General features: G+C 37.3%; 1 protein-coding gene across 1 annotated transcript; it reads left to right on the forward strand.

The window, feature by feature from the left end:
- The first annotated feature begins 48 nt into the window (after positions 1–48).
- SKP2 (S-phase kinase associated protein 2) lies at positions 49–25,915 on the forward strand. Its single transcript, XM_051989872.1, has 10 exons — positions 49–314; positions 823–1,082; positions 13,246–13,357; positions 14,983–15,126; positions 16,980–17,114; positions 17,928–18,026; positions 19,641–19,771; positions 21,572–21,623; positions 21,775–21,882; positions 23,899–25,915. The coding sequence occupies exons 1-10, from the start codon at positions 307–309 to the stop codon at positions 24,110–24,112; spliced, it is 1,263 nt and encodes a 420-aa protein (XP_051845832.1). The 5' UTR covers positions 49–306; the 3' UTR covers positions 24,113–25,915.
- Positions 25,916–27,360: the final 1,445 nt, after the last annotated feature.

Consider the following 27,360-nt stretch of genomic DNA (forward strand, 5'->3'; position numbering starts at 1 on the left):
CGAGAATTACGAAAGTGGAATGAAGGGACTGACGCAGACGGATGATTTGGCAGGAGGAAGGACCAAAGGATGGCTATTTCAAGAACTACGAATCCCAGCAGGCAGTGCTCCTTCCCCGAGGCCGCCTACCAGGGAGAGGGAAAAGGTTCCGCGCGCGGGTTGAATGGAAATACTCGCTTGGGTCTCGATTCTGCTGCTGGGCGTGGTGTTGCGGCTGCTGGTCGGGTACGCGGGAAGTTCGGGGACCCAGAGCTGAGCAATTAATGCAAGGACTTAAATCCCCTACTCTGCTCCGGCTTGCCCATCATGCACAGGTAACCAAACCCATTTGCGTTGTTGAACAGCGGATGTATGGAGAAGGAGAATGTGGATGCTATGCATCTCACCATTATCTTTACTTTTTAACCGTTTCCATTTAATTGCTTTGGGTCATTGTGAGTTTGTGAATGGAGTTTATCGCCTCGTGACTCTGGAAGCTATTATTTGGCTTCACTGCCTGAATGTGGGTGTTAAATGCATGGATGGTTCCCTTTATCCGCCTGTTTCCCTCCCTCCTTCCCTCTTTGGTAACCTAGTCTGTCTGCATGAAAAATGTGTTTTTGATAAATGCACATAAATCCTAACTGCCAGCTTTTGTCTCCCTCTCCCCTTCCCACCCCAATTTTTTAAAAGTCAGCTGTGGTATCCAAGTAAGCAGTATTATCTACATACAAGAGATGGTTTTGCAAGCCCTTATTTGTCGATTTGGCTTGGACGCATCCGGTTTTGGGAATGCTTAGTTAATAGAAAGCCATGAGGATGCAACTTGTCCATTTCCTGCAGGAAACATCTCCAGGAGATTCCCGATTCTAACAGCAATGTTAATATCACCTTCACTTGGGGATGGGATCTTAACAAGACACCAGATTTGCTCTCGGGAATGGGGGTCGCAGTTCTGGAGAAGGAAAAGGTGGACAGTGAAAACATCCCCCAAGAGCTGCTCTTAACTCAAGCTCCGCCGCCAAAAAAGCAGAAGGTGAAAGCGAAGGAAAAGGACTTCGTGATTGCCCGCAGGTCGAGGCAATCCAAAGAAAACAATTCAGGTATGTTTTAGGGCAGAGGTATAAATCTGAAAGACTGAAAAGTCTCCTTATTTTACTGCAGAACTGTTCCAGGAGCTCATAGAAAACTTTTAGGGATGATTATTAAACACCAGGTCATAGTTTCAGAGATGGAAGGGGCCCATCAAGTCCAGGTCTCAAGGCAACACAGGTAAGTATGTGGCAGAATAATTAAATCTTTCCAGATCTATTCTATTTAAGGATTTCAATATTGAGTCATTTAATTATTATATGGTGTGGGGGCAGAGCTAGAAAAAGTTGGGTTCTCTCATTTTTAATCCATACTGGCCTTGTGATATTTGGCTAGTCACAGTACTTCATATACTTGTATTGGTAGAGGGCTGTAGTTTTCTAAATTAATTAAACCACTGTTCCAGGCCCCCCTCAGGTACCCCTCCTCTTATCGACCCCCCCCCCAAAAAAAGATTACTTTAGTCACTGTTTTCAGTCTTGTCCAGGAATATTTAATATTTACATTTTCTTGGCTTGATCTGCTTGAAGATGTAGCTGGTAATTACACATTCCTGCCTTTTCATTAGGTCAGACTGAGCTTCTAGATTTGTGACATGCAGAAGTGAATGAATAAACTATGGAGAAGAGCTTGTAAGATGAAGATCCTACAGGTTTAGGCTTTGGTTTATAGTGTATAATCTTGACCTGTATTTATTCATAGGCCATTTTCCCCATAGTCTTTACAATTGCCATTGGATAAGTATTTGAGCATGAAATTGGCATAAAGTCCATGGTCAGTTAAGGACTATAGGATTATTCCTAGGATAGAGTGCCAGGCAGGAAGTCAGAAAGACTCATCTTCCTGTGTTCAGATCCAGACTCAGACATTAGCTATATGAACCTGGGTAGGTCACTTAGCTATACTTAACTCACTTCCCTCATCTATAACATGAGCTCGAGTAGGAAATGGCAAACCACTCTAGTATCTTTGCCAAGATGGTGCCAAGGTTGCTAAATGGGATCTGAGAAAATAAGATACACTAAAAAAGGCTGAACAGCTACAAAAAACTTAATCCCCAGAGCTAAGAAGCTAAGTAAATGTTCATTGGAATAAGTGTTGACTTTGCTTAAGAAATAGGAAGAGGGCCCAAAAAAGTTGTCCTGATTATGAAGTTCTGACAGAGAAGCTGCCCCTAGTCTGGTTTCCAAGGCTACTGACATTTAGAACTGGCACAAACAATTTTAGGTTATCCCTTAGGAAGAAAGGAATGCCCCAGACCCAGTGTCTATTCTTTTGACATTCTATCAATGTTTAATGGATGTTTGTTTATCCAAGACTGGCTGAAATACAAAAGATGTTATCTTTTGTGGTGGTCAAGCTGTGCAATCTAAGCAAAACACTTAATTTCTGTAAGTGGTTGTACTGGGTAGATTATTAAGGCTCCTCAACCCCAAACCAGCTATAATTGGGAGATAAACTTAGATAAATCTCTAGCTATAGGTAAGTCTTCAAATATGGCATCCTTCATTAAGATTCTTTTGAAAGGAAAATAATAACTAAATTATCCTGGAAAATAACTGCATTCACGTTTTACACAGCACAGATTTAGAGAATTAGAACAATATTGCAGCTTTTAGAAGAGCCTGTCCCTTTCAGAAAATACTGCTGACAAAGTCTCCTAAAGCTTTTTGTTGTTCTGTCTTTTGAGTGGTGTCCAGCTTCATGATCCCATTGTGAGGGGGAAAGGGGAGGTTTCTAGGCAAAATTAGTTTTGCCATTTCTTCTCCAGCTTATTTTACAAATGGGGAAACTGAGGCAAACACAGTTAAGTGGCTTGTCAAGGGTCACATAGCTAAATAAGTGTCTGAGACACTGCATGGCCTTTTATCCACTGTGGCACCACCTAGCTGCCCTTCTCCTGGGGTTTAGTGAGCCTGTTAGAACAATAACCTCCATCTCTCCCTGATTTTTAAAGCAAAAAGGTGGATACTTTTTTTAAGCCGTGATGGAAAGCATTGAACAGTATCACATTGATTCATTATTTATTTCTGGCCTCTCAACTTCTGAGTTCATAACCAACTCCCTTCTCTACTTTTCAACCACACACCTGTTCCTTCCAACCTCAGCTTCTCACAGATTTGTCCAGTTTCAGGATCTTGACCTTTTCTCTTTTTCTACTCCTTTTCATAGGCCTAAAGACAATGATGTATATTGTTATTTTTCAGTCATTTTAATTGTGTCCCACTCTTTATGACCTCATTTGTGATTTTCTTGGCAAAGATACTAGAGTGGTTTGCCCTTTCCTTCTCCAACTCATTTTCCAGATGAAGAAACTGAGGCAAACAGGATTAAGGGACTTGCCCATGGTCACCCAGTTCGTAAGCAGCTGAGGCCAGATTTGAAATCTGGAAGATGAGTCTTCATGATTCCAGACCTGGAATTCTATACACAACTGCCCTCACAGATATTATTAATTCTAACATCAAAACACTAAAAAAAGCTTTCGCTTAACTTCTCTTGCTCCATTTCTTCCCCTTCTCAGTAACACTTTTTGAAGAAGTAACTCATTCCCAAAATATTCCATTTTCTTATCATGCATACTGTCTTGGAGTCTGTTGTCTACTCTGCTGAAAGTATTCTCAAAAGTAACCATTAACCTCCTAATTGCCAAATCCAATAACTTTTTAGTTCTTACCTTTCTTGAAGTCGTTAATATTTCATAGATTCCCTCTTGCATTCTCTTCCTCATCCCTTAAGTTGATATTGTCCAGGGTTCTGAATTTAGCCAGCATTAATTTCTCCCTTAGTGCTCCTCTTAGGATTTCATCTACTACTCTTATCTGGAGATCTCTAGCCCTTACCTTTCTTCTGAATGTTAGCTACTTCAGGAACAACTTGGATCTTCCTCAAGCACTTCAAATCCAACATATACCTTACTGAACTACTTAACATTCCTACAATGGAATGTGTCCCTTGTTCCAGCAGAACTGCTCCCTATGTTCCGTGTTCTTCCTTGTGACTCCTATGTTCTTCCATGCTCCTATACCTATTGAATTTAAACTCCTTTCACTCTAAAATGCCCAACTTGGTTATTTCCATCAATGATACCAATTTTCATTTTGTCTTCTATGTTTAAAACATAGTATCTTTATTCTTTCTTCTCATCTCATGTAGCCAACAAATCTTGGTCCATGAATTTTTTTTTTTTTTAATGACATATACTTCATCATAGAATCTAGAATCAGGAAGTGGGAATGTCTCATATACATCTCTATTTCTTGGGCTGAGATTTAAAGTAGGGAAAAACAACATTAAAACTAGGCAAGTGGGCGGTGCAATGGATAGAGTTAGCCCTGGAGGAAGGCAGGCAGGAAGAACTAAATTCAAGTCCCTCCTCAGACACTTAATAGCTGTGTCAATAGTTTGCCTCAGTTTCCTCATCTGTAAAATGAGCTGGAAAAAGAACATTCCAGTATCTCTGCCAAGAAAACCTCAGATAGGGTCACAAAAAGTCTGATATGACTGAACAACAATCTGGAATAAGGACAGGAGGCAGCATTGTATACTGAAGAATCTTGGGCCAAGTTTATATCCCATCTGTGGCACTTACTATGTGACCCTGGGTAGGTATTAATATCTGGACCTTAGTTTCCTTATCAAATGAAAACCTAGACAGCCTAGAAGAGTCCTTCCAGCTCTAGATGTATATTACTGTCTATTTTGTCTCTACAATATCCTGGTCACCTGATCCCTTTTATCAATTCCCATTGGTATCAGTACAGGAATAAATTATCACCCGACTAGACAAAAGGAATAGCCTCGTAACAGATTATGTCTCCATTTTTAATCTGTCTTGCTGTTTCCAAATGAACCTTGTATCAGTATGGTTATATTCAGATATCATGTATCAAAATGTAAACTCCTTCCTCTCGAATAGAAGATCCTCAAAAATCTAGCCCATTCTACTATTCCAAGAATGTAATGTGTGCCTTGTTATGCCATGTTCTTTCCTATGTCTGGCATGCTCTCCCTTTCTTTACCTGTTGATTATCTACCTCTTAAAAGTATATATTTTTAATTTTTTTCTCCAATTACATGTTAAAATAACTTTTGATTTTTTTTAAAGTTTTGAGTTTCAAATTTTATTTCTTCCTCTTTCCCTGCCCCAGACAGTAAGCAGTGCAATATATACATGTGCAATAACAGATAAAATATTACCATATTATTCATTTTGTACAAGAAGATTCAAATAACAAAAACAAAAAATAGTGAAAAATAGTTTATTTCATTCTTTATTCAGAGAACACCAGTTCTTTCTTTGGAGGTGGATAACATGTTTCGTCATGAGTCCTTTGGAATTTATTTTCTTGGATCATTGTATTACTCAGAATAGATAAATCGTTCACAATTCATCATACAGTTTTGCTATTACAGACTACAGTGTTCTACTACTGCTCACTTCACTTTGCATGAGTTCATGTAAGCCTTTCCTGGTTTCCCTGAAATCCTACTTGTCATCTCATATAGTATAATTTTATTCTATCACTATCATATTCTCCAGCTTAAGCCATTCACCAGTTGAAGGGCATTCCCCTCAATTTCCAGTTTTTTGTCATCACAAAAAGAAGGGTTACAAAATTTTTTTTGGTATAACTAAGTCCTTTCTGCCTTTTTTTGATCTCTTGGGATAGCTTTAGCAGAGGTATTGCTCGATCGTTAGGCACAATTTTATTGTGCTTTGGGCATAGTTCCAAATTGCACACCAGAATGATTGAATCAGTGAATTAGGGTCCCAGTTTTGCCAAATCCCTTTCAACATTTATCATTTTCCTTTTTTGTCATATTAACCAATCTGATAGGTGTGTGGTGGTAGCCCAGAACTGTTTTAATTTACATTTAATTTACAATTTTTTAGTTCGTAGTGGTTTAGAGCATTTTTTTTCTATAATGACTATAGATAACTTTGATTTGTCTGAAAACTACCTGTTCATATCCTTTGACCATTTGTCAATTAGGGGATAACTTGTATTTTTATAAGTTTCTCTCCATATTTGAGAAATGAAGTCTGTGTAAGAGATATTTGTTGCAAAATTTTCCCCCAGTTTTCTGCTTTCCTTCTAATCTGAGTTGTATTTTGTTTGAATAAAAAACTTTTTAATTTGATATAACCAAAATTAATCTACCTTATATATTGTAATTTTTCTAATAATATCAAATATTTAGCACAAAAAGCTTCCTAATAACTCGGGGAGGGTAGTACTACTACATGTATTTTTAGCCTTACTTTACAAATGAAGAAACTGAGTTTCAGGGAGTTTGAGTGTCTTGTAAGTGATCAGGTAGTAAGTGGTGGGAATGAGATGTGAGTCCACCTCTGCTCCCAAGTCCTACCACTCACCTTGCTAAGCTGTTTCTCAAAGAAATGATTTCCCCGCAAATAAAGATAAAGTGTTCGAACAAGAAAATTGAAAAGCAATAAATTCTCATTTGGTCTTCTTCCCTGGTTGTTTTCTAGGGGTAGTAGAAGAGGAAAAAACCATTGTAGAAGAGATGATGTACCAGACAATTAAAATGGAAAGATGCGGAGCAGGGATGGTACATTGATATATGGGAAAACATTTTGTAAGAATGTTATTTATGGGTAATTTGTGCAAGAAGCTTTGGCTTTATTACCAGGGATACTTCCTTAGGAGAACAGATGTGGGGGAATGAGAGAAGAGAGCATAGTCTACCAAGAACATGGAGCCATAAAAATCTTAGTATCTCTCTAGCTGAAAGGGTTCCAAGAAGTTAAAGAAATCTTGTATCAAGAAGATCCTCAATAATTGATCTTTTAGCCTAGTGCCATGGAAGTCCATTGGTCATTGAAAAAGACCTACATTTGGAGACAGGACAACCCATATTGGAATCCAGGCCCTTCCCCTTAATACCTGTGTGACCAGCAGCACCTCTTTAGGGGATCTCAGTTTGCTCATCTGTAAAGAGGCTATTTCTAGCTTCACTTTAATGATTCTATAGGTCTTCAGAGATGAACAACTTGCTACCTACTGAGGCAGCCCATTCTACTTTAAGTTATCTGGTCACTAGGAAATATTTTCATTTATGAAACACAGATCTATCACTTAAAACTTCCATCCATTGCCCTAATATTACCTTCTGGAAACAGTTAATAAACACCTACTATGGGCCAGGCTCTGTGCTATGTGCTGGGGATACATAAATCGTCAAAAGATATTCCCTACCCTCAAAGAGTTCCCAATCAAAGGAACAGACAACATGCAAAAAAGTACAAACAAGCTATATATGGGGTTGATAAGAAATAATTAAGAGAGAGGAAGTGCCGCAATTCAACAAGTCTTCTCATTGTTCACGGACAGTCTTAAAAATGCTAAATAGACGCTTCATCTGTCCATCCAGTCTTATTTTTCCTTCTTCACTCTAAACATCCCTTGCTTCTTCTAGTTGTTCTCATGGAACAGTTCTTTGTTTTTTACTCCTCTTAGCATCCTCTCTGGACATAATCCAGCTTCAGTTTGAGTTTAAAATATAATGCCAGACTTTTTTAAAGCAGCTGCCTTGAAGGAGCTTTTCTGGCCACTATGTCCTAAGCTGGCAGTTTGTTAAAAACTCCAGACCCTTTACAGATGATTCTTCATTCTGTATAGGTACAGTTGCCCATTGAACCTTAGAGTAGGACTTCAGGGTAAATTTCATCTTATTAGACTTTGCCCATCATTCTGGCCCAGAGTTTCTTAATTTTTGTGTGTGTTGATCAAGTGAAGCTGGAGACCCTTTCTCAGAATAAATATATAATATGTAATAATAAAATACACAGATTTAGTTTAAAAAATTATATTGAAATAAAGATAGGATTCCCTCTCTCAAAATGTGATAGTTGGGTGGCACAGTAGATAGAGTACTAGGACTCGAATCAGAAAGCGCAGAGTTCAAATCCAGCCTCATACACTTACCAGCTGGTACTCGTGTCTGCTTTATAGCCTACTCAAATAATTTCTTCCTACCTCTTCTCTTTCTTCCTTCCCTCTCATTTTTCATTCCTTCCTCCTCCTTTCTCTTTTTCCTTTCCTCCCTCCCTCCCTCATGGTCCCCCTCCCTTTTTCTTTCTCTTCCTCCTCTTCTTTTCTTTTCCCCCTCCCTTCCTTTCTAGTTTATGGACTGCCTGAAAATCCATGGACCCCAGATTGAGATCTTTACTCTCCCAATCTCATCATTCAAAAAAGCTAACCCTGTGTCATGAGGGAATATCAGAGCAGGACTATATTGGATGCATCCTTGAGCTCAGTGAGGGAGAACTCCCCTGGAACACTTGAAAAGTCAAGGCACTACTTCCAGCGTGTCAGCATCAGCAATACAGGGAGTTTCTTTTTTTCCCATGGATGAGTTTATAAGTAAATATGAAGATATATTCCATTCCATATTACAAATGAGGAAACTCCTGTACATCAGTCATTTGCTCTTGCATAATGAGGACTGCCCCAGTGGAGGATGCATTGCTAATTGCCCCCATAGGTTTCTATATTGGGTGAAAAGAGCATGGAGCTGAGCCATTTTACCTTTTTTTGCAGGCTTTCCACCAGCCTCAGTTTAAAGAGGATGAGTCATGTGGAACTCCAAGGAAGTGCTTAAATACCTCGAGCTAGGAGGAAGCTCAGGCCATCTATTCCAACCCCTTTACAGATGAGGAAACAGACTTGAGAGATTAAGGAAAATGCCTTATATCACACTGATTGTCAGCATTAGAAATTGCATTCAAACCCCGGTGCACTGAAGTAATTTTCACAAACTACTTCTCATCTTTGATTTAGTGTATAAAAATTATATGTTTTTAAAAAACAGACAGTCCCCTACCAAGACATCTTTAGGACAAATTATGTGTTTGAAGCACTCCATCTTGGAGAATTATTCCCCCACCCCCTTCTGGCAAGTGAAACAATTCAAAGCTTGGGCCTCCCAGCTGAGTCATACCTGTGGGAGACTTATTTCATCATGTGTTTATAATCCTGACTACACCCCCCTGACCTTATATAGGAGATGACCAAAAAGGGAATTGTGCCATTTATTTGTCAAGATGGCTAACCTGTCGCTGTGGCTATTTAAACTACCCAGAAATTCAGCCCTCTCTGGAATGGAATTCTCACCACACTATTTTTCCCCATTCTTATCCACTTTGACCAGAAAGGAAAAAAGTGGGAAAGGTAGGGAGGAACCAGATTTTTAAAGGGTTTTAAATGCCAGTTAGGAATTCAGGAGGGAGACAGTAGCTATTTTGGTCCAGGCCAGCCCCCTCATTTTACAGATGAGAAAACAGATTTCAAGTAATGAAGTGATTGTCCAATATCACACAGCTTATAGGTGTAAGAGCTAGGATTCCAATCCAAGTTCTGATTCCAGTGTTTGTTCCATTTCAAGGTATTCTTTAATAGAAACATGATATCATGTGGCGCACTGTTAGACACTAAGGAGCCATTTCTCTGGGATAAGATCAAGAAAGGACATTATTTACTTAACGTACAGAAAGAACTGTACCTACCTAGGATCAGAAACCTTAAAGCACAGCAAGTAACGAGCTGGGATGTCTTTTCTCTGTACATCTTGAGTGGAAAGGCAAGCTCCTTCCAGACTAATTTTATTTCCATTTTTATTAATTTTATTATCTTTATGAGTAAGCATAAACTACTTCCTCTGAACAAACTTTGCCCAAAGTAGCTAGACTTGAGGGATAAGATTTAGGCAGGTATGTGAAATTGAACTTTCTTATGTTATAAGTAGAGTTGGCAATAGCTTCTTAACAAATTCATCTTATTTGGCCTGAGCATTTTATTCATAGAAGATTAAAAGCTAGATGGGACCTTTCAAACCTCTTGTTTTAAAGATGACCCAGATAAGGGAAAAGTGATGGTCACAGGTCTTGTTAGTATTCTTAGATTGCTTATGCTCAGGAAATTGACTTCATGTACTCTTTAAAAGGGCTGGCTGAGATAGAGCAAAAAAAATATTTCATTTTCCTTCCTCATCCTCCTTTCTCCTTCACTCCCCCTCCCCAGTAAGTGATCTGTAAGCATAGGAATTGATTGTTATAAATTTGACATTAAGTCTTGCCTCCTTCCTTAAGTAGAAATTATTAAGGTTGCCAATATGTTAAGTAAACTGGGCAATTAATTTTTCACTTTTCCAAAACATTCCTTCTCCTATAAATCAAATATTAAGTGCTTACATTATGAGTCTGGCTACAAAGAATAGAAGGATCTTATGTTCTAGTCAATGCTTGGAAATAATTAGGTACATAAAAGATACATGCAGAATAGATGAAAGATGAGTTTAGCGGCTCTAGTCGCTGGGAGCTGGGGAGGAGGAGAGGTAAAGGACAAGAAAGGTACCCTGCAGAAGGTGGCATTTAAGCTAAGTCTTGAAAGAAGCTATATATTTTAAGAGATGTAGGGTAGGGAGTCTTCTAGGTCCAAGGAACAGCCAGTGTTAACACAGGTAGAATGTGATGTACAAGAAACAATACTTTATCAGTACATTTATGGAAAGGAGGAGGGCAAAAGAAGTTGAAACTTTCTGTGTAATCACTTAAAACAACCTGCCTTATCAAGATAATGAGTTCCACATCCTTGAATTTCTTCAAACTAAATCTGGTGTGACTTAGGATGACTAGGATGTGTTGGGGAGGAAAGGGCAGAATTTGTGGGATTAGATAAGCTTTGAATTCTTTTTCAACTTCAAAATTATACTTTTTCCTGAAATATTCTGAATAATAGTGGAATTTTCCCCCCTGTTGAAATTCTTGACAGCCCAGTCAAATGTTTTGCAGCCAGAGACATGTTCCAAATAGTGTACGTGGGTTCCATAAAAACAGCAACAGAGATACTGAAATTTGTAGCCAAGTATTGAAGCTATTTATCATGTCATACAGTTCTTTCTGAGGTAGAAGCTAGTCTCAGAACATGACTGCCAGTAGAAGCCTGAAGATGTGTATGTTTCTAGTTTTTGAAGTAAGGCATATTTTTGTGGAATATCTATATAATTAGCCCAAGAGAGTCCTGGAATTTACAAAAGATTTACCAAGTTCTTATTCTATCTATTTCACATAGATTCACACATATCACATGGGTATGAATATGCACAAACTTAGACACAACATACATGTTACCATGTTTAATTAACACTTGCATGGTAACTCCCCTAAGGTGGATAATGGGGTGGGGAAGTAAAAAGGGTACCTTTGTAAACCTTAGAGGGTTATGTAAATCTAAGTTGTGTCTATTTTATATATTTATATGTCACCTGGACGAATCATTGCAACACATTTATTTCACCCAAAATGGATTGTGTTGTGTTCTCTTACTAGATCATATCAAGTTTATTTCTCATCAAGCCTCCACAATAAACAAATTACTCATCTTTGAAAAAATCAAAGCAAATAATTATTTCCAAGGCTGTTGAAATTGTGTTTTGGAGATATTTCTTTGGTCTTTGCCACTCCACATTTGTCAGCCTTCCATTTTATTATTGTGGGTGGAGGTTCTGTCTTATGTCCTTGTTCTCCTATGAAACCCATATCATATGACAAGAAGTTATAGCTGTAGTAGGAGTAAGCAAAAAACTGTTCACATAGTTTCAAAACTGAATAGAAAAATGTGTTGCAGAAGGTTGGGAGGTGGAAGGGGAGATCAATGGAATCAGCTTAACCCTGTGTCTTAGTAAAGTCCAGTAGCATTTCATTATCTCTAGGATAAACTATAATTTTGGGGGGAGGAGAGCTTTTTAAAAACAAGTTCTTCATGTATTGTAAGAGGAAATGCAGGCTAGGGTGTTTTTTTTGTTTGTTTTTTTCTGTTTTAGACTGAAGTTAATATTCTGCAGCATCATGAGAAATATAACAGTACAAAGTACATTGTATGTGTGAGCTAATAATTGATAAGTGCCCCATAAATAATTAATGCTTTATTGATTTTAGAATTCTTTGGCCATTCATGACTTGTTTCCTCTCCTCCCCCATCTTTCTGGCCTCCCTACACTTCACATTATTATTACTACAATTTTCCCCTTTCTTTCCCCACCCCCTGAACACACCCAGAGACTGGATCAGTGACACTGGCTGCTTCTCATATAAAACACTCCATCTCCCAACTCTGGGCATTTTCATTCACTGTCTCCTAATTCTGGAATGTCTTTCCTATTCATCTCCCAACTCTTTGGAGAGCTTCCCTGATCACCCTAAATTCTAGTGTATTCCCTCTCTTGAGTATTTCTAGTTTATCTAGTATTATAGCTTGTTTGTACATAATTGTTTGCATTTTATCTCCTCCTCCCTTAGCCTCTGAGCTTCTTGAGAGTGGGAACTCTCTTTTACCTTTCTTTGTTTGTCTTTCTTTGGATTATTGATTGACAATTGTCACAGCTTAAGGTGAACTCTTCAATACTCTGAGCCTCAGTCTGTTTTAAAAAAATATATACACACATATATACATATTAATATAGATTCACTTACACAGCTCCCTGACATGTGGGCTCTACTATCTTTCTAGCCTCATTATATAATCTGTCTTTCTAGTCTCATTATATAAGCATTCTGCTTTGTGCCCATACAGCCGAACTAACCTTCTCAGTCTACTTCCTTCTACAATACTTGTCTCTGATCTGCATTCTTTGACCATCCCCAATGCTTTGAAAGCACTTCTTCAATTCCTTTAAAACTGGCTAAAGTGCTCATTTGAAAATTAAGACTTTCCTTATCCTCTTCTCCCAGGCGGCTATGACCTCCCTTTTGAAACTTGTATTTATTTCAATAGTCTGTATTTATTTCATATTTATACCTACGTAGATATAGATATGTGTGTGTATTTAATATTTTCTCCAAAAAAGTAAACCTTTCTTGAGGGATAGAGGCTCTTCCATTTTTTTATAATTTAGTCCCATCCCCTTTACAAATAAGGAAACTGAGTTCCAAGGAAGCAGAATGACTTTCTTCTGATCGCCCTTATATTAATTGGCAAATCCTAGATTCAAGCCTAATTCATCTGACTCCAAATCCAGTGCCCTTTCTACTCCCTCCACATATACTTTTTTTTAATATTGTGCCAAAAGAATTTGATAGTTTTCTATTACCTACATGTGCAAATCAGAATTTTGAGGAAACAAACCTGCTCTGTTTCTGTTTTATTCAAGGAATTTCTTGGGATATGCTTCCAGACGAATTGCTCCTCGGAATCTTTTCTTATTTATCTCTGCCCGACCTTGTAAGAGTCTCCGGGATTTGTAAGAGGTGGCATCGCCTCTCGTGAGTATTTTACTGCTTTGCTTCTTTGCTTTCAGTATTTGCTGATTGGTTTCAAAAATTCAATAATACAATTCATCAGACTGGTGAGCTGATGATCAATGGTTATCAATAATCTGTGCTTTCTAAAGCCAAGAAAAGGAAGATAGGTGATCTCTTGAGCCACTGTACACTGTTTTTGTGCCTTTTTTTTTTTTTAACTCTCAGCTTACATGTAAGCTTTCTTTTGTTCCCAGATCTGTTAATATTCACAGTGTTCTTGTCTCATAGCCTGAGCCATCTGCTACTAGTGTTTTTTTTCACCAATCCTTGCAGCCAGAAATGACAGAAATCCTAGAGCTAGCCTTGCTCTGATCTTGGGCTCTTCTGTCTTATTTGCTTTACTCCATAAGAATAGTTTTCAAAAAAAAAAAAAAAATCACAGGACAATCAGCTTTGGAAGAGACCCTCAGTGGTCATATAAAAATTTCATTTTTCAGTTATTTTTATTTCTGGCTGTTTTCTCTAATTTTTTTCTTAAAGAGGCTCCCTCCAAAGGGAATATGTGCACTTCTGAAAGTCAGTGGGAGCTGCTTTTTCCATACAAATGCTAAGTATAGGCCTGAGAACACAGGGAAGCTACTTACCCAGGGCTTCTAAAAAGAACCCTGCTCTTGAGATGGGCAGTTGTGGATTTGTTTCTCTGCTAGCCAAGTGAATAAAGTATCCAGTTGGCTGGTTATGTGAATACTCAGGCTAGAGTTGTTCCTGAATTCTACCTGCCACCTTATGGTTACAAGGTTGTTGTGTTTTTTTTTTTTGTTGTTGTTGTTGTTTTTTATGAGTTTGTGAAAAGATAATTAAAAACAGAAAGGTAGAAAAAAGAATAAGTACTAATCACTGGGTTGCAAAATTTTTATTTCCTAATTTGAAATATTGACCTGAAATGTGGTAACTGGACAAAACTGAAGAACCATTTGAAGTAAATAAGTTCATCTCCTTGGGAAAGGCTGATGGCAACTATTAATGGAGTTTCAAAAGCTGAAGTCCCAAATCTTTTGCATCTTCTTCTCAGAACCTAAAATGACCAGTTCTAAGAAAAGTGATCCCTCCTAGCATCCAAGGTTCCTGTATTATCAGCCCAACAGTTTTCAGTAAAAACAGAAGAGATCATTTTAGAAAAAATATTCTAATATGAAAAAAAGAATTGAACAGCCTCTTGCAGTAGCCCCGGTATTTAATATATTTAAAAAATCTGACTATAATATGATAAATTACTATTTTTTTTAATTTTAAAGAATTTGAATAATCCCTTAAAATTTGCTATAGAGGTTTTTTTTAAAATAAGTTTTTATTGATAATCTATTTCTTACATTACTGTAGTTATCCCAAGTATCACTTTTCCTCCCAGAAAGCCATCCCATGCTCTAAAATGTTTTGAGATGCCCTTCATGATTATCTTCAACCTCAGCAAGCATTTGAGTGATTATTACTTTTGGAATTTGGGATTTTGGGAAACTTTTCTGCTAATGGACAAATGCAAATCAGACAGAGAAGTCTCAAATCAGACCCAGGGTAGTTCATTTTTTGGCTGAAAGATTTGGTAGATTTTCTAGTGTTTAAATTTCCAAAACAACTCTGTCTTCCAGATTTGATGAATCGCTGTGGCAGACCTTAGACCTAACAGGGAAACATTTACTGCCAGGGGTAATTGGGCAGTTGCTCTCTGTAGGGGTGGTTGCATTTCGTTGCCCAAGATCACATGTGGATGCACCACTGTTTCAAAATCTCAGGTAAGATTGTCCCTGCTAGGGCAGGGGGGGAAGGGAGGGAGATAATAATTATATGATTAACAAAAGGAAATGGTAGATTTTTGGAGCTGGAAGATTCTGCCATCTATTCCAGACTTCACCTGAAGCCTCTACAGCAAGGATGGGAACCTTTTTTTCTGTCAAGGGCCTTTTGGATATTTATAACATCATTCGTAGGCCATATAAAATTATCAGCTTGTAGAATTAAAGCAATGGGATGTTGTATCTAGCTTTTAGCTCGTCGCCTATGATCGCTTAGCAGATGATTTTGTGAGCCTTCTATGGCCCATGAGCAGGACTTTCTCCCGCCCTGCTCAACAGCATCGCTAGCAAGTGATTGTCTTATAGCAGCACAAAGCTCATAACCTCTTGAGTCAGTACTCTCTACTTCTGAACAACTGGAATTATTAACTTCCTACATGATTTTATTGGTTGCAGGTATTCATTCCACTGAAGGAGACTGAGGTCCTCTTCGTACTTAGGGAGACTCAGTAAAGTGATATACTGTGGCCAAAAAAAACCTAATCCCCTACCACTGACCTGAGGGGAGGCTTATCTAGATGTATATTGAATCTCAGGTGGTGGACACATAACTATTATTGGGCCCATACTAAAAGTGAGTCTTTGAACCATGGTGGGGAGCTGTCTTGTGCTAAGAGTACTTGAAAATCAAGTTCTCCTCTGTATGACAAGATGAGGACTTTAGGAGAGAGTTCCTCTTCAGCAAAAATATATTTAGAATTAGTCTAATGCTTCCCAGTGTCAGTGGAATACAAGAGCTAAGACCCTAGGGAACATCTGAGAACCTGACTTCAGCTGTTATTCTTTAATATGTTCATCTCCTAGGCCCACACCTCCCTATCTAATCTCATATTAAGCACATTAAGCCTCAAATGAGTATCCTTTTAATTTTTAGTTACATCTTTAGGACATTGGTTTTGAAGGTGTAAGTAAGTGCCTTCCAACTGACTGCTCATCAGTGATTTGTATGTAGTTTTAGTGAGCTGCTCTAGCTATAGTAGAAGGTTAAGTGTTAAGTTACACAGTTTTATGTCCCACAATAATAAACTTCTCAGTGTCTTCCTTTCTTCAGGGCTGATCTATTATCCATTACCAGTCTCTCAGTCAAAAAACATTAAGAAAGCAATAAGTATTAAGTAAGCTCTGAGATAAAAATACTGCCCTCAGAGAGCTTACAAATCTAATTGGAGGAAACATTCTACAAAAGGAATCCGATAAAAGGAGGGGAGAGGGAGAAAGGAAAGATATCAGTTAGGGTCTTGATGAAGTATCAAGTGGTTGGACCAAGTGGGACATGAAGAGATAAGTATTAGTTAAATGGAAATTTTCCCCCCTCCATTCAGAGTCCCAGGGGTAAAGGGAAACTGATGAAGGAGGAAGCCGATTTTTTAGGATGAGATTTCTGTGGGCATCATTAAGTCTACTCTGCCTCTCATTAGCAGTGTTTATCTTTACTATTAAATCAAATCCACAGTATCTAGTCATATTCATGCATTCATTTAAAAATGTTATCTCAGAAGTCCTTTCAGGTTTACACAATAGTGATAAGAGCTTGGGACTTGGTATCACAAGACCAGGCTATGATACATCCCAGATCTTTGACCTGGGAGGGAGAAGGGGGGACATATAAACTTTCCAACCTCAGTTTCCTTATCTGTAAAGTGATGCTGACAGTGCTTATACCTTTTTCCTCATCCTATTGTGAGGGTCAAGAAAGATCTTGTCTAACAAAATAGCGGGTGGCCAAAGGATGGTAATAATGGAACCTTTGTTCCATTGTTGTTTAAGTAAGGGATTGCCTTGTTTACACACAGGCCACTTCGGGTGCAGCACATGGACCTTTCTAACTGTATAATAGAGGAGGCCGCCCTCCAGAGCATTGTGTCTCGCTGTTGCAAACTACAGAACCTGAGCTTGGAAGGACTGAGGCTTTCAGATGCCATTGTCAGGTGGGTCACCAACCCTAAGTGAGAAACACACCTGCTGCATAATATGGCTGGGGAAGCCAGTGATCCCAGAGCAGATAATGTGGCAGTAATTGGATTTGTTATGCCAATCTCTTCTTAAGCAGCTGTAAATGAAAATGGATTGCTTCAGGAGTGCGAGGGCATCTCCAGCATTGGCAATACTTTAAAAAGTCTGGGAACAAAATGATTTTCCTGCTCTTGCACCCTTATTGAACTGTCCCTAAAACTGCTGTCTGCAGCACATAGAAACTTTTTTTTAAAAGCAGAATTTATTCCATTTAGATCAGCCTTATACACCATCTAATCTTTTTATGGGTTTCTGGCCTTTGATTTGAGTTTGGAGCCCTGTCTTCTGCCTTCTGATCTTAACACATCCTGAAATGTTTCTATTGCTTTTTTTTTTTTTTTTTTTTTTACTCCTTTAATGACATCTTATCCCTTCCTTTTCCCCTATTAATCTATCCTTCCTTTCTATCAGGACCTAGATTAAGATTGGCTTTGTTAAATTTTACCCTATTCTTTCAATTTCTTCATCCTTTAAGCATAGGGTCTGTATAATGCTATCTTACACTTGAGTTACCTTGGAAATCTTCTCTACTTATTTTGTGTATATCGTGTTTCATTTTCTCAAACTGATCTTCCTTTTTTTTTTTTTTTTTTGTCTTGTATATTTAGATTCCTTACCCTCCTTCTTACCCATAACATACATGTACACACACACACACACACACACACACACACACACAGAGTAAATGCTGAATGTTGCTATTTGTATATTTCTGACTTTTCTTTCAGAAATCTGGCTCAGAATTCTGACTTAGTGCGATTAAATCTCTCTGGTTGTTCCGGATTCTCAGCCTCTGCACTGAGGACTCTGCTGAGCAGCTGTACTTGGTAGGAATTGCTTTGTCATAAAGCTGTCAGACTAACTTAAAATATTTGTTCATTTTTTAAAAATTAAGAAAACTTGTTAGGGTTTCAAGTCTATGTGATTGAAAAAATAGCAGATGTGAAATGTAGAATTCAATATTTCAGACTTGTCTTTCTTCTACAATAACTTTTCACTTAAATGGATTGACTTTGCCAAACTAGGGAGATACTACATACCATCAATATAAACCTAAATTTTTATGGTGGTTCAGGTTTATTTTTTAAAATCTGTCTTTTCCCCATGTTTACTAGATCTCAGACATTTGATAGATATTGCTTAGAAAAGGAATGACAGAAGCTTATAGCTTATATAATCACTGATATACTGTATTTCCAATGTGCCTCTTAAAGAGTCTTTGTGGGATTTCAGGATAAAAAAATAATACCCTGATAAACCTATTCAAAATGGATTATTTGGGAGTGAGGTAATTCATTAGGTCTCAGGTGCTGTGTTTAAGAAGCAGTGCCAGGGGGAAAAAAACAACAAAAACTGTTTCCTTGTGAGACCAAATAATTCAGGCTTTGAATTCCAGAATGAGAAACTGAGGTAAAGGTAGATGTATAAGTAACTTTTTCTAACATCATTTTTATACAGAAGAACTATAATGATACAATCAGTTTATGTAACGGTCATGACTGCCTTGGTTTGAAAAAGGGTGTTGGATCACAAATGCCTTACCTTTTTCCTTAAAGCAGGGTTTACTTTTTTATATATTTAAAAACCTTTGTGATTCCACCCTCCTTCAAAAAAAATCAGTTCATAAAACTGACAATAATTTCAGTCATCTGACAATGAATGTAGTGATCTGTATCTGTAGTTCTCTACCTGTCTGCTGAAAGGAGGAAAGAGGTGTTTGTAGTCATATTGTTCTCTAGGACTAAAACTGGGCTTAAAATTAATCAATTTGGCTTCCTGTCAGTGTCATTTTCATTTAGGTTATTGTAGTCATTGCATAGTTCACTTAAAAAAAATTATCAGCTCACCATTAGTAGCATCTTTTCTTCAGAGAATACAATTACTTAAAAAAAAAAAAAAATCCTCCATCATTTTTTCAACCATTGGGTGTGGGGAGCAATAGGGATAAATTTTTCTTTCCCAGAATGTAAAAGTAGTTGGTGGTTATATATAAGAGTTCACTGGATTTAAATTTTCAAGTATTTCAAGGACTGTGGCAGGGAGGTGGCACGGGTAGGGTGCTGCACCTGGAGTCAGGAAGATCTGAATTCGTATCTTGTTTCAGATACTTCCTAGCTGTGTGACTCTGGTTGATTAAATTAACCCTAATTATCTCAGTTCGTTTGCAAAATGAGCTGGAGAACGAAATGGAAAACCATTCCAGTATCTTTGCAAAAAAAAAAAAAACAAAAAAAAACAAATGGGGTCACAAAGAGCTGGATAGGACTGAAATGACTGAACATTTTTGTCATTGTCCTGAACAATGCTGACCTCTCCTGTTAGAATCAGGTGAGTTGGCCTGATTTGGGGACTGTTTTACCATGCAAAGAATCCTTTCCTTGGAACCTATTCTCAGTTACTGTCTGTCTCAGACCCATCTGTGATTTCTGTCTTTTCCACAGCTTGGATGAGTTGAACCTTTCCTGGTGTTCTGATTTCACAGCAGAACACATCCAAGTTGCTGTCAGCTCTGTTACAGAAAATGTGACACAATTGAATCTCAGTGGGTATCGACAGAATCTGCAGAGATCAGGTAAATGAGAAGGAACCATCTAGTTTTAAGTGAGCAAAGTTAAGTTGCCAAATGCACTTGAGGAAGACCTTACTTTCCCTTCTCCTGACATTCCTACACATAGCCAGAATTTTTTTTTAAGTGAGTTAATTTTTCCTGGAACACACATGAGAATTAGCACCAGTTATACCCTAAGATCATTACCATTTATTTTCAGGTGCCCCTATATTTAGACATAAGAAAATTTGTTTCATCTGCTTAGAGGAAGAAGTCAGTTCTTGATTTTTCTTCCTTACCCAAAGTAATACTCTTCCATATCTTGTATTACACCTATCCTATCCATTCAGCTTGTATCCCATTTCTTCCATGCCCCATATATCAGAAGAAAAAAAATCAAAGCACATCATTATCCCTTTATAAAAGGGGGGCAAAGTGCCCTATATCTGGGACTCTTAATCAGTTTTTTGGGAAAGAACGGAGTTAACTGATGACAATAAACGTTCTGGACAAAATATTGAAAAGTCCTGTTTGTTAGAAACCCTCTGGATTATTTCAGAAATACTAGGCAGAAAACATTTCCCAAGCAGGTTTTCTTAATAATCTGGAACATGCAAGGACATACTTAATTTCAGTATGAAGTATCAGTATTGTAGTCCCAAATGTTTGACAGCCATAAAAGAAGGGAATGAGACCCAGACGGGCCCATATGATCTCTAAGTATTAGGGGAAATGAGGGTAAAGCTTATTGATCACCCAAAGGAAGCTGAAACACAAGAAAGCAGATTAACAGTAGCTCTTAGATAATAATGAAACTCCAAATTTTGTGTTACATAAGGTGTTTTGTTTTGCTTTGAAGAAAGGAATTTTTTAGAAAAAACCACCTTACCCTGAACTCTGTAGGTTCCTACTGCATTATGATGATGTGAGGCACATGGAAGTAGGAGTCAAGAGCTCGGGATTTTAGCAAATGGCTTTGCCTTTTACCTGCTCCATGATCTTGGGGAAGTCAATTCCCTTCTCCTTCAGAAGGAGAGGCTGAATTAGATCAGAAGTAGCATATTTATTGACTTGAATTATTTATATTGTATTTTTATTTATTTTGTTAAACATTTTCCATTTGTATTTTAATCTGGGTTAGGGAGCATTATGAAATCTTGTAGGCCAATGCTGCTTGCTAGTTTTACATCTTAATTAACTGATTTCCAAGCACCAACTTTCTATTTGATCCTTCTGCAAAATGGTTGCTACAAGGTATTAGAGGAAATGTGGGTGATATACATGTTTAATCAAGTGTTTCACTTAATAACTTCTAAATGAGAGATTTTATTGAGGGTAAAGAAAGGGAATAGATTGTTTTACCTCAAAACAAAAAATATATGACTAACAAATTTTGAATAAAATTTGTCCTGAACAGGTTATTTTTCTAGATTCTGAAACTAACTGGGGGGATGTAATTAGGGTTTTTTTTTTTTTTTCATAAAATTTCTTTTCATATCACGACCAAGTATCAACATTGGTAAAAAAAAAACTTGCTGCTTCTTTTACTTTTTTATATTGAAGGTGCTTTTGCTTCCAATGGTTGATGTTCCACAAACTAATTTCTATTTTAGATGCTAGGTAGAATTTTGGTCTTGTTTCCTGGTCTTATCACTGAGGTCTAAATGGGGCTATTTCAATTTTTCTTCTAAAATCAATTAATAGGAATAAAATCTTTGAGTCTATTGTTTGGAATGCCCCATTTGGAATTTTTTTTTTCCCAGAGAAAGGCAGCTGGTATAGATTTATGTTTAATTGCCTATATCTTTTTTTTTTTCTTTTTAGATGTGACAATATTAGTTGGAAGGTGTCCTAATCTGGTCCATTTAGACTTAAGGTATGAATCTTTGTTAAGTTTGTCATAGAAAGATGGAATTATCTTGGGGAAAGGGAAGAAGGATGACTTAAGGGAAGAAGTAGCTACCAGAAAGATTTCTTAGGTGATAAGAGAAAATTATTTTGGTTACCATCTTTTCACCCTCTTTTAGTGACAGTGTCCTGCTGAAGTCTGATTGTTTCCAGGAATTTCATCAGCTCATCTACCTCCAACATCTGTCACTCAGCCGATGTTATGAAATAGTGCCAGCAACCTTACTGTAAGTGCTTCCTTCTTATAAAGCTTTTTTAATGATCATTTGATTAAACAATATTCACCAGTCATCATCATTAATAGCAAAGTATCAAAACTGGCAGTAACCAAAGGCTGGTGAAACTTAGAACCAACCGAAGATTGTTGAATTTTGAAAATGTCTCAGGAGAAACCAGAAATGTATCAACAGGCTGAAGGAAGTCAACTGGGCTAAGACAGCTTTTCCTATTTATTTTCATTCTAAGTGACAGATACCTAACCATTTACCAGAAGCTTATAGGAAGAATAGAAACACTGGAGTTGAAAGACCTGTGTTCAAATTCACCCTCTACCTTTGTACAGCCACTCCACGTGGTACCGGGGTAGTGCATGAGATCTGATTAGTGAGAAGACCTTTTCCACCCAAATGGGGTCATGGAGAGTTGGGCACAACTGAAAAAAACTCAATACTGATTCTCTGCAATAACTTTTTATTGTAAATGCCCCAAACAAAAAAAGGAACTTTTATCTCTCTGCCTTCTCTAGTTGTGTTCCAAAACAAATGTTTTCTTTTTTTCAGACTTTGTACAGGGCATGTACCTTCAAACAAATAAGATACTAGAGATAATGAATGCCTAGCCCTATCAGTGTTGATATTTGGCAACCAGTCACCCTTTTCTATAAATCAAGATTTCAGTGACAGTAAGGAAATTGTTTGCCCTGTTTTCATTTTCACCTAAATCTATTTCCCCATGGAGGAAAAATGAGTTAAGAGAAAAAAAGGGGTTGGGAATGCTTTCTGTAACATGGTATTGGCTAATGATAAGCACTGATAACTACTTCCTTTCAACTATCTATTCCTGACTGGGAATGCAATGTTTTTAAGTCTGGGATAAGCTCAGTTTTAAGATATGCTCGTTTTGTCAGATTGGCTAAATTTGATAGTTAATTGTACTTTGTGAAGATGCCATTTCCTTTTAAAATCGGAAGCTCAGTTCATAAAGTTCACACATACACCATGTAGGCCATGCTAAGTAATGCTTAGTGTAATGCTAAGGCTTTACAGATTACATCTGAGCTCCTATTTGTACAGGAGCTCCTGTTTGTACAAACAGCTCCTATTTGTACCAAAAAAAATTAATTTCCTTTTGCTTTCACATAATAAACATTGCCTCTTCTCTCTGATTCTTTGACTGCCCAACTCAGAGATGGAGAAATGAAGTGAAGTGGACAAGAATAGACTCTAAATAAATATAAACTTAAGCCATTATATAACATCAGATTAGCAGCTAGTGTGCTGCTAAGAGAAATTCACATTGTAGTTGAAAATTGTAGTTCAAGCTATTGTTTTTCACTCATAACTTTGAAGAAATATTTGCCCACTAATTTATCTTCTGCAAAATTTCAGCAAAGTTGTCATTTTTTTCTGGTATCTTTGTTCTTAGCATCTAGCAGGGTATCCTGCATGAAATAATTCAATTCAATAATTACACACTAATAATTACATAGTACAAGGTGCAAGATGGTGTTAACAAAAAAGCAACACAACCCATGCTTTCTAGAAGCTTACATTCTATTGGATTTGGAGATATACAAAGACAATCCTAAACATATAAGCATGTGTGTTACATTTTGGAGGAGAGAATAGAAATCATTAACCTGAACGTGTAGGATCTGTGTTTTGTTTTGTACTTTTAAATCTGAAGAGAAGTTAACTAGAGATAATTATGGTCATCTGCTAATTTTCTTGTCTTTCAAACATTTTTCATTGGAGCAGCTTTCTCTATGGAACACATCACACGTTCATACAATAACATTCATTCAACAAAGCAGACATGTCACTTTTCATATAGTGATTATCTTGTCCTGCTTAAGTAATAGTACAAGGCAACAAATTTGCTACTATTTTTGTATTATTTTTCCTCCCTTATTTCTTGGGTTGGCTAGGGGTTGTGATAGATCACATAAAAACTTGTATTATTTGATAAGGAAACTATCATGTGGATTTATCTAGTCTAAAAGTTGTATACATTTCCCTTTCCAGTGAACTTGGAGATATCCCCTCATTGAAGACACTACAAGTTTTTGGAATTATAACAGAAAACTCCCTTCCTGTGCTAAAGGAAGCACTTCCACATCTGAAGATCAATTGTTCTCATTTTACCACCATTGCCAGGCCAACAGTGGGCAATAAAAAGAACCCAGAAATCTGGGGCATCAGATGTCGCCTGATGATGCCCAGTCCTAATAGCCACTGATATTTTCTTTATAAAGTGACTTCTATTTCCAGAAGAACAGACAAAAAGGCCCCGTTGCTTGGGGCTTCTCAATTATTTTTCTTCTGAGGAATTATACCTTTTGCCTTAACAACTGTTGGCTTGAAGTTCATTTAACAAAGGACTGCTTCAAGTCATTCACTCAAAAATCCAGGAGTGTTTTGCACTGGGAACACAACTTTTGTCAATGCCCTTTAAAAGTTTGTCTGCAGCACCATGACACCAAGTATTTATGAGTTTAAGGAAACAGATCTTTACTTAATAGTAAACGGTGGTTCAAGGTAAGTACTTCAAACCACCTTTCACATTCACTGTCAAAAAAATCTTCAGAGTGCAATCAATGCTAAGTGAATAATTTTATAGAAACTATTGCAGCAATTATACATGCTTTTTCCATTTTATTTCTGTCTTATATAGAATGGATTGGATGAACCCCAAATCACTTTTTTCTGAACTGAGTACAGAATAGAGCACTAGAATTTCTTGCTGTCTTAGGCTGGGGGAAAATCCCAACTTTGCTTTGGATGCTAATCACCGAAACTTGAGGTAATAAGAATCATGGGAAGGGAAAGCCCCACAAAAGTATTTCAAGAGCCTGGGTGGGGGGAAAAGTGTTGTTTTTAGCCCAAAGAGTAAAGTATATTTCAACTTGGTGATGGAATTTGCACCAAAAATGTTTGGGAACCTCATAAGGGAGAGCAAGTGACAGCTAGTACCTATGACTAATGAACTCAAAATCTTCTTGGACCAATTATACAAGGTTTCCTTAATGGTGTGAAGTTTTTCTAGATTCTAAAATTAGCTCTGGGAATATAATTAGGTGTTGCTTTTTTATATAAAATCTCTTATCATGACGAAGTATCAATATTGGTAAAGACTTTTGTCTCATTCACTTTTTAAAGTTGAAGGTGCTAATAACCCCTTCGATAGCTCAGCTGGTAGAGCGGAGGACTGTAGAAAGTAAAGTTGAAGGTGCTTTTGCTTCTAATGGTTGATGTTCCACAAACTAATTTCTATTTTAGGTGCTATTCTTCCTTGTCAGAGGTCTAAAAAGGGCTATTTTACCTTTTTTTTCTAGAATCAAGTAGGATTAGGAAGAAATAAATCTTTGCATCTATTGTATGGAATGCCGCATTTGAAAGAGTTTTTTTTGGGGGGGCCCATCTCTTTCTGGTTGCATTTTTAATTACCATGGAGCACTATGAAACTTCTACACTTTTATAAAAAAGGAGTAATTTCTTGACTCAGGGCAGTCTAGGAGCAGGAACCCCAACTTGAAAGCAATGATTGTACTTGTGGGGGAGCAGTTTTGACTTTTTCTATTAATGGATCATCCAGAAAAAAAAAATTATTCATATTCTTACAGTAAGAGTCAACAAATCATTTCACTTCTTCCCATCAATCAAGGAAAAACTATTTTGTTTCTATGAGTGACTTAAAAAAATCAAGCTGGGATTAATATGTTAAGTCTGCCTTAGGTTGAACTGCATCTCCACCAAGAACACTGGCAGCTGTTAAGACTACAGGAAAGAATACTTTGGTCTGGTGTTTTACAGAGACGGTTGCTCTGCTAGCCTGTTTTATGTGCTGTTACTAAGTAGTAACTATACCTTGAAAAGTTGTTTACAAAATAGCCATAAAAGATCCAGAGCATGTCTGGTGGAAGTTGAACCTCTGGATATACATCCTTTGATACTCAAGTCCGGATATAAGCTATCTTGCCAAGATTTTAGTGACTTATATTTTTGTTTTTGTTTTGTTTTTTATTAAAAATTTAAAAAAAAACTCTACACAAATGACTCATTCTTTATGCATTTTAAAACCCAAATAGTGAAAAATAACAAGGGCAGCATGTGTGAGTAAATATGTAATAGTAATTTTAAAATAGTACCAACAGAGATTAGTGGACTAAATTTAAACAGCATACCTTGCTTATATATACTTCCTTAGACTCCATCTTAACAGTCTTGCCCAGTATGGTTACTATACAAAAAACTGTCTATACGCCTCACTTTTGAATCAACAGATTTAATTTTGGGGGATAGCCCTGGCACATAGAGCTATAGTGTCTTCCCTCAATATATGTTATTTTTTCTGCACTTTGTAACTAGGCCAAACACCCAGGGGAAAGATCCCTGAAAGTCTCCTTTAAGTCTTCTGTCAGCCTAGAAGGCAGGCAACAAGCATTACAAAGTAGCTACTATGTGCCAGGCATTTTACAAATATCTCATTTGATCCTCATCACAAGTCTGAAGTAGGTGCTATTGTAACTATTTTACAGTTGAGGAAATAGGCAGAAGTGACTTTATCAGTCGCCCAACTAGTATGTCTGACGCTGGATTGGAATTCAAGTTTTTCTGACCAGGCCTGATGCTGTAAGCATTATGCAACACTAGCTGCTTCATTGGGTGGGATGATGGAAGGAATGCCTCTCTCTTGATTTCAACGTAATCAGTTTAGTTTGTAATGTTATGTATTTTATTCATTTGTAGGATTCATCATATTGCTAAAGAGGAGTCCATCATTATATAAAAAAGTTAACATTCCTTGGGCTAGAATGATGGGCAAGATCAAACATTTAGGAGTTGACCTTTTTTGTATCATAGAACCCTCTGATTTTAAGGTCTAGTGGAGCTTATGGACCCCCGGACCCCCTCTCTCTGAATTAAATTTAAGTACAAAATACAAAGGAAATCAATTATATTCAACTAAAAAAATTTTTTTTCAATTCTATATAAGAACATCTATTCTAATGTACCCTCTCTCCCCCTAGGTCCCTAAGCTTCCCAGAGCTAAAGTAAATCTCAAGACATTCCCTATCCAAAGTAGGAATACTTAGGGACCCCTAAGAGCCTCTCTAAATCTCAACTCCATCTTATTCTAATTTTTTTCATTTACATTTCCCAAGTACCTATTCTGTGAATCTTCTCTTCCAATAAGAAGCAGAGTCGTAAGATCCCTCAAAGACTATCCTGTTCTATGATATTGACAGGATTATGCAATCTTTGTCTATTTTAAAACTTACAGTGAGGAGGAAACCCACTACTTATGGCAGCCCACTCTTTTGGAATTTTGTTTTATTCCCCTACTTTAAGCCTAGAATTTCCTTGTCAATCTAGTTGTGAACCAGCAGAAAAAAACTAATTCCTCTTCCCTAGGATAGCCTTTTATATACCCAAATATGGCTATCATTTCATTTCTCCTAGAATGAGCATCTTTTTTCTTTAGTT

The sequence above is a fragment of the Antechinus flavipes genome, chromosome 1 (assembly GCF_016432865.1).
Source record: "Antechinus flavipes isolate AdamAnt ecotype Samford, QLD, Australia chromosome 1, AdamAnt_v2, whole genome shotgun sequence".
NCBI classification, from domain to species: Eukaryota; Metazoa; Chordata; class Mammalia; order Dasyuromorphia; family Dasyuridae; genus Antechinus; species Antechinus flavipes.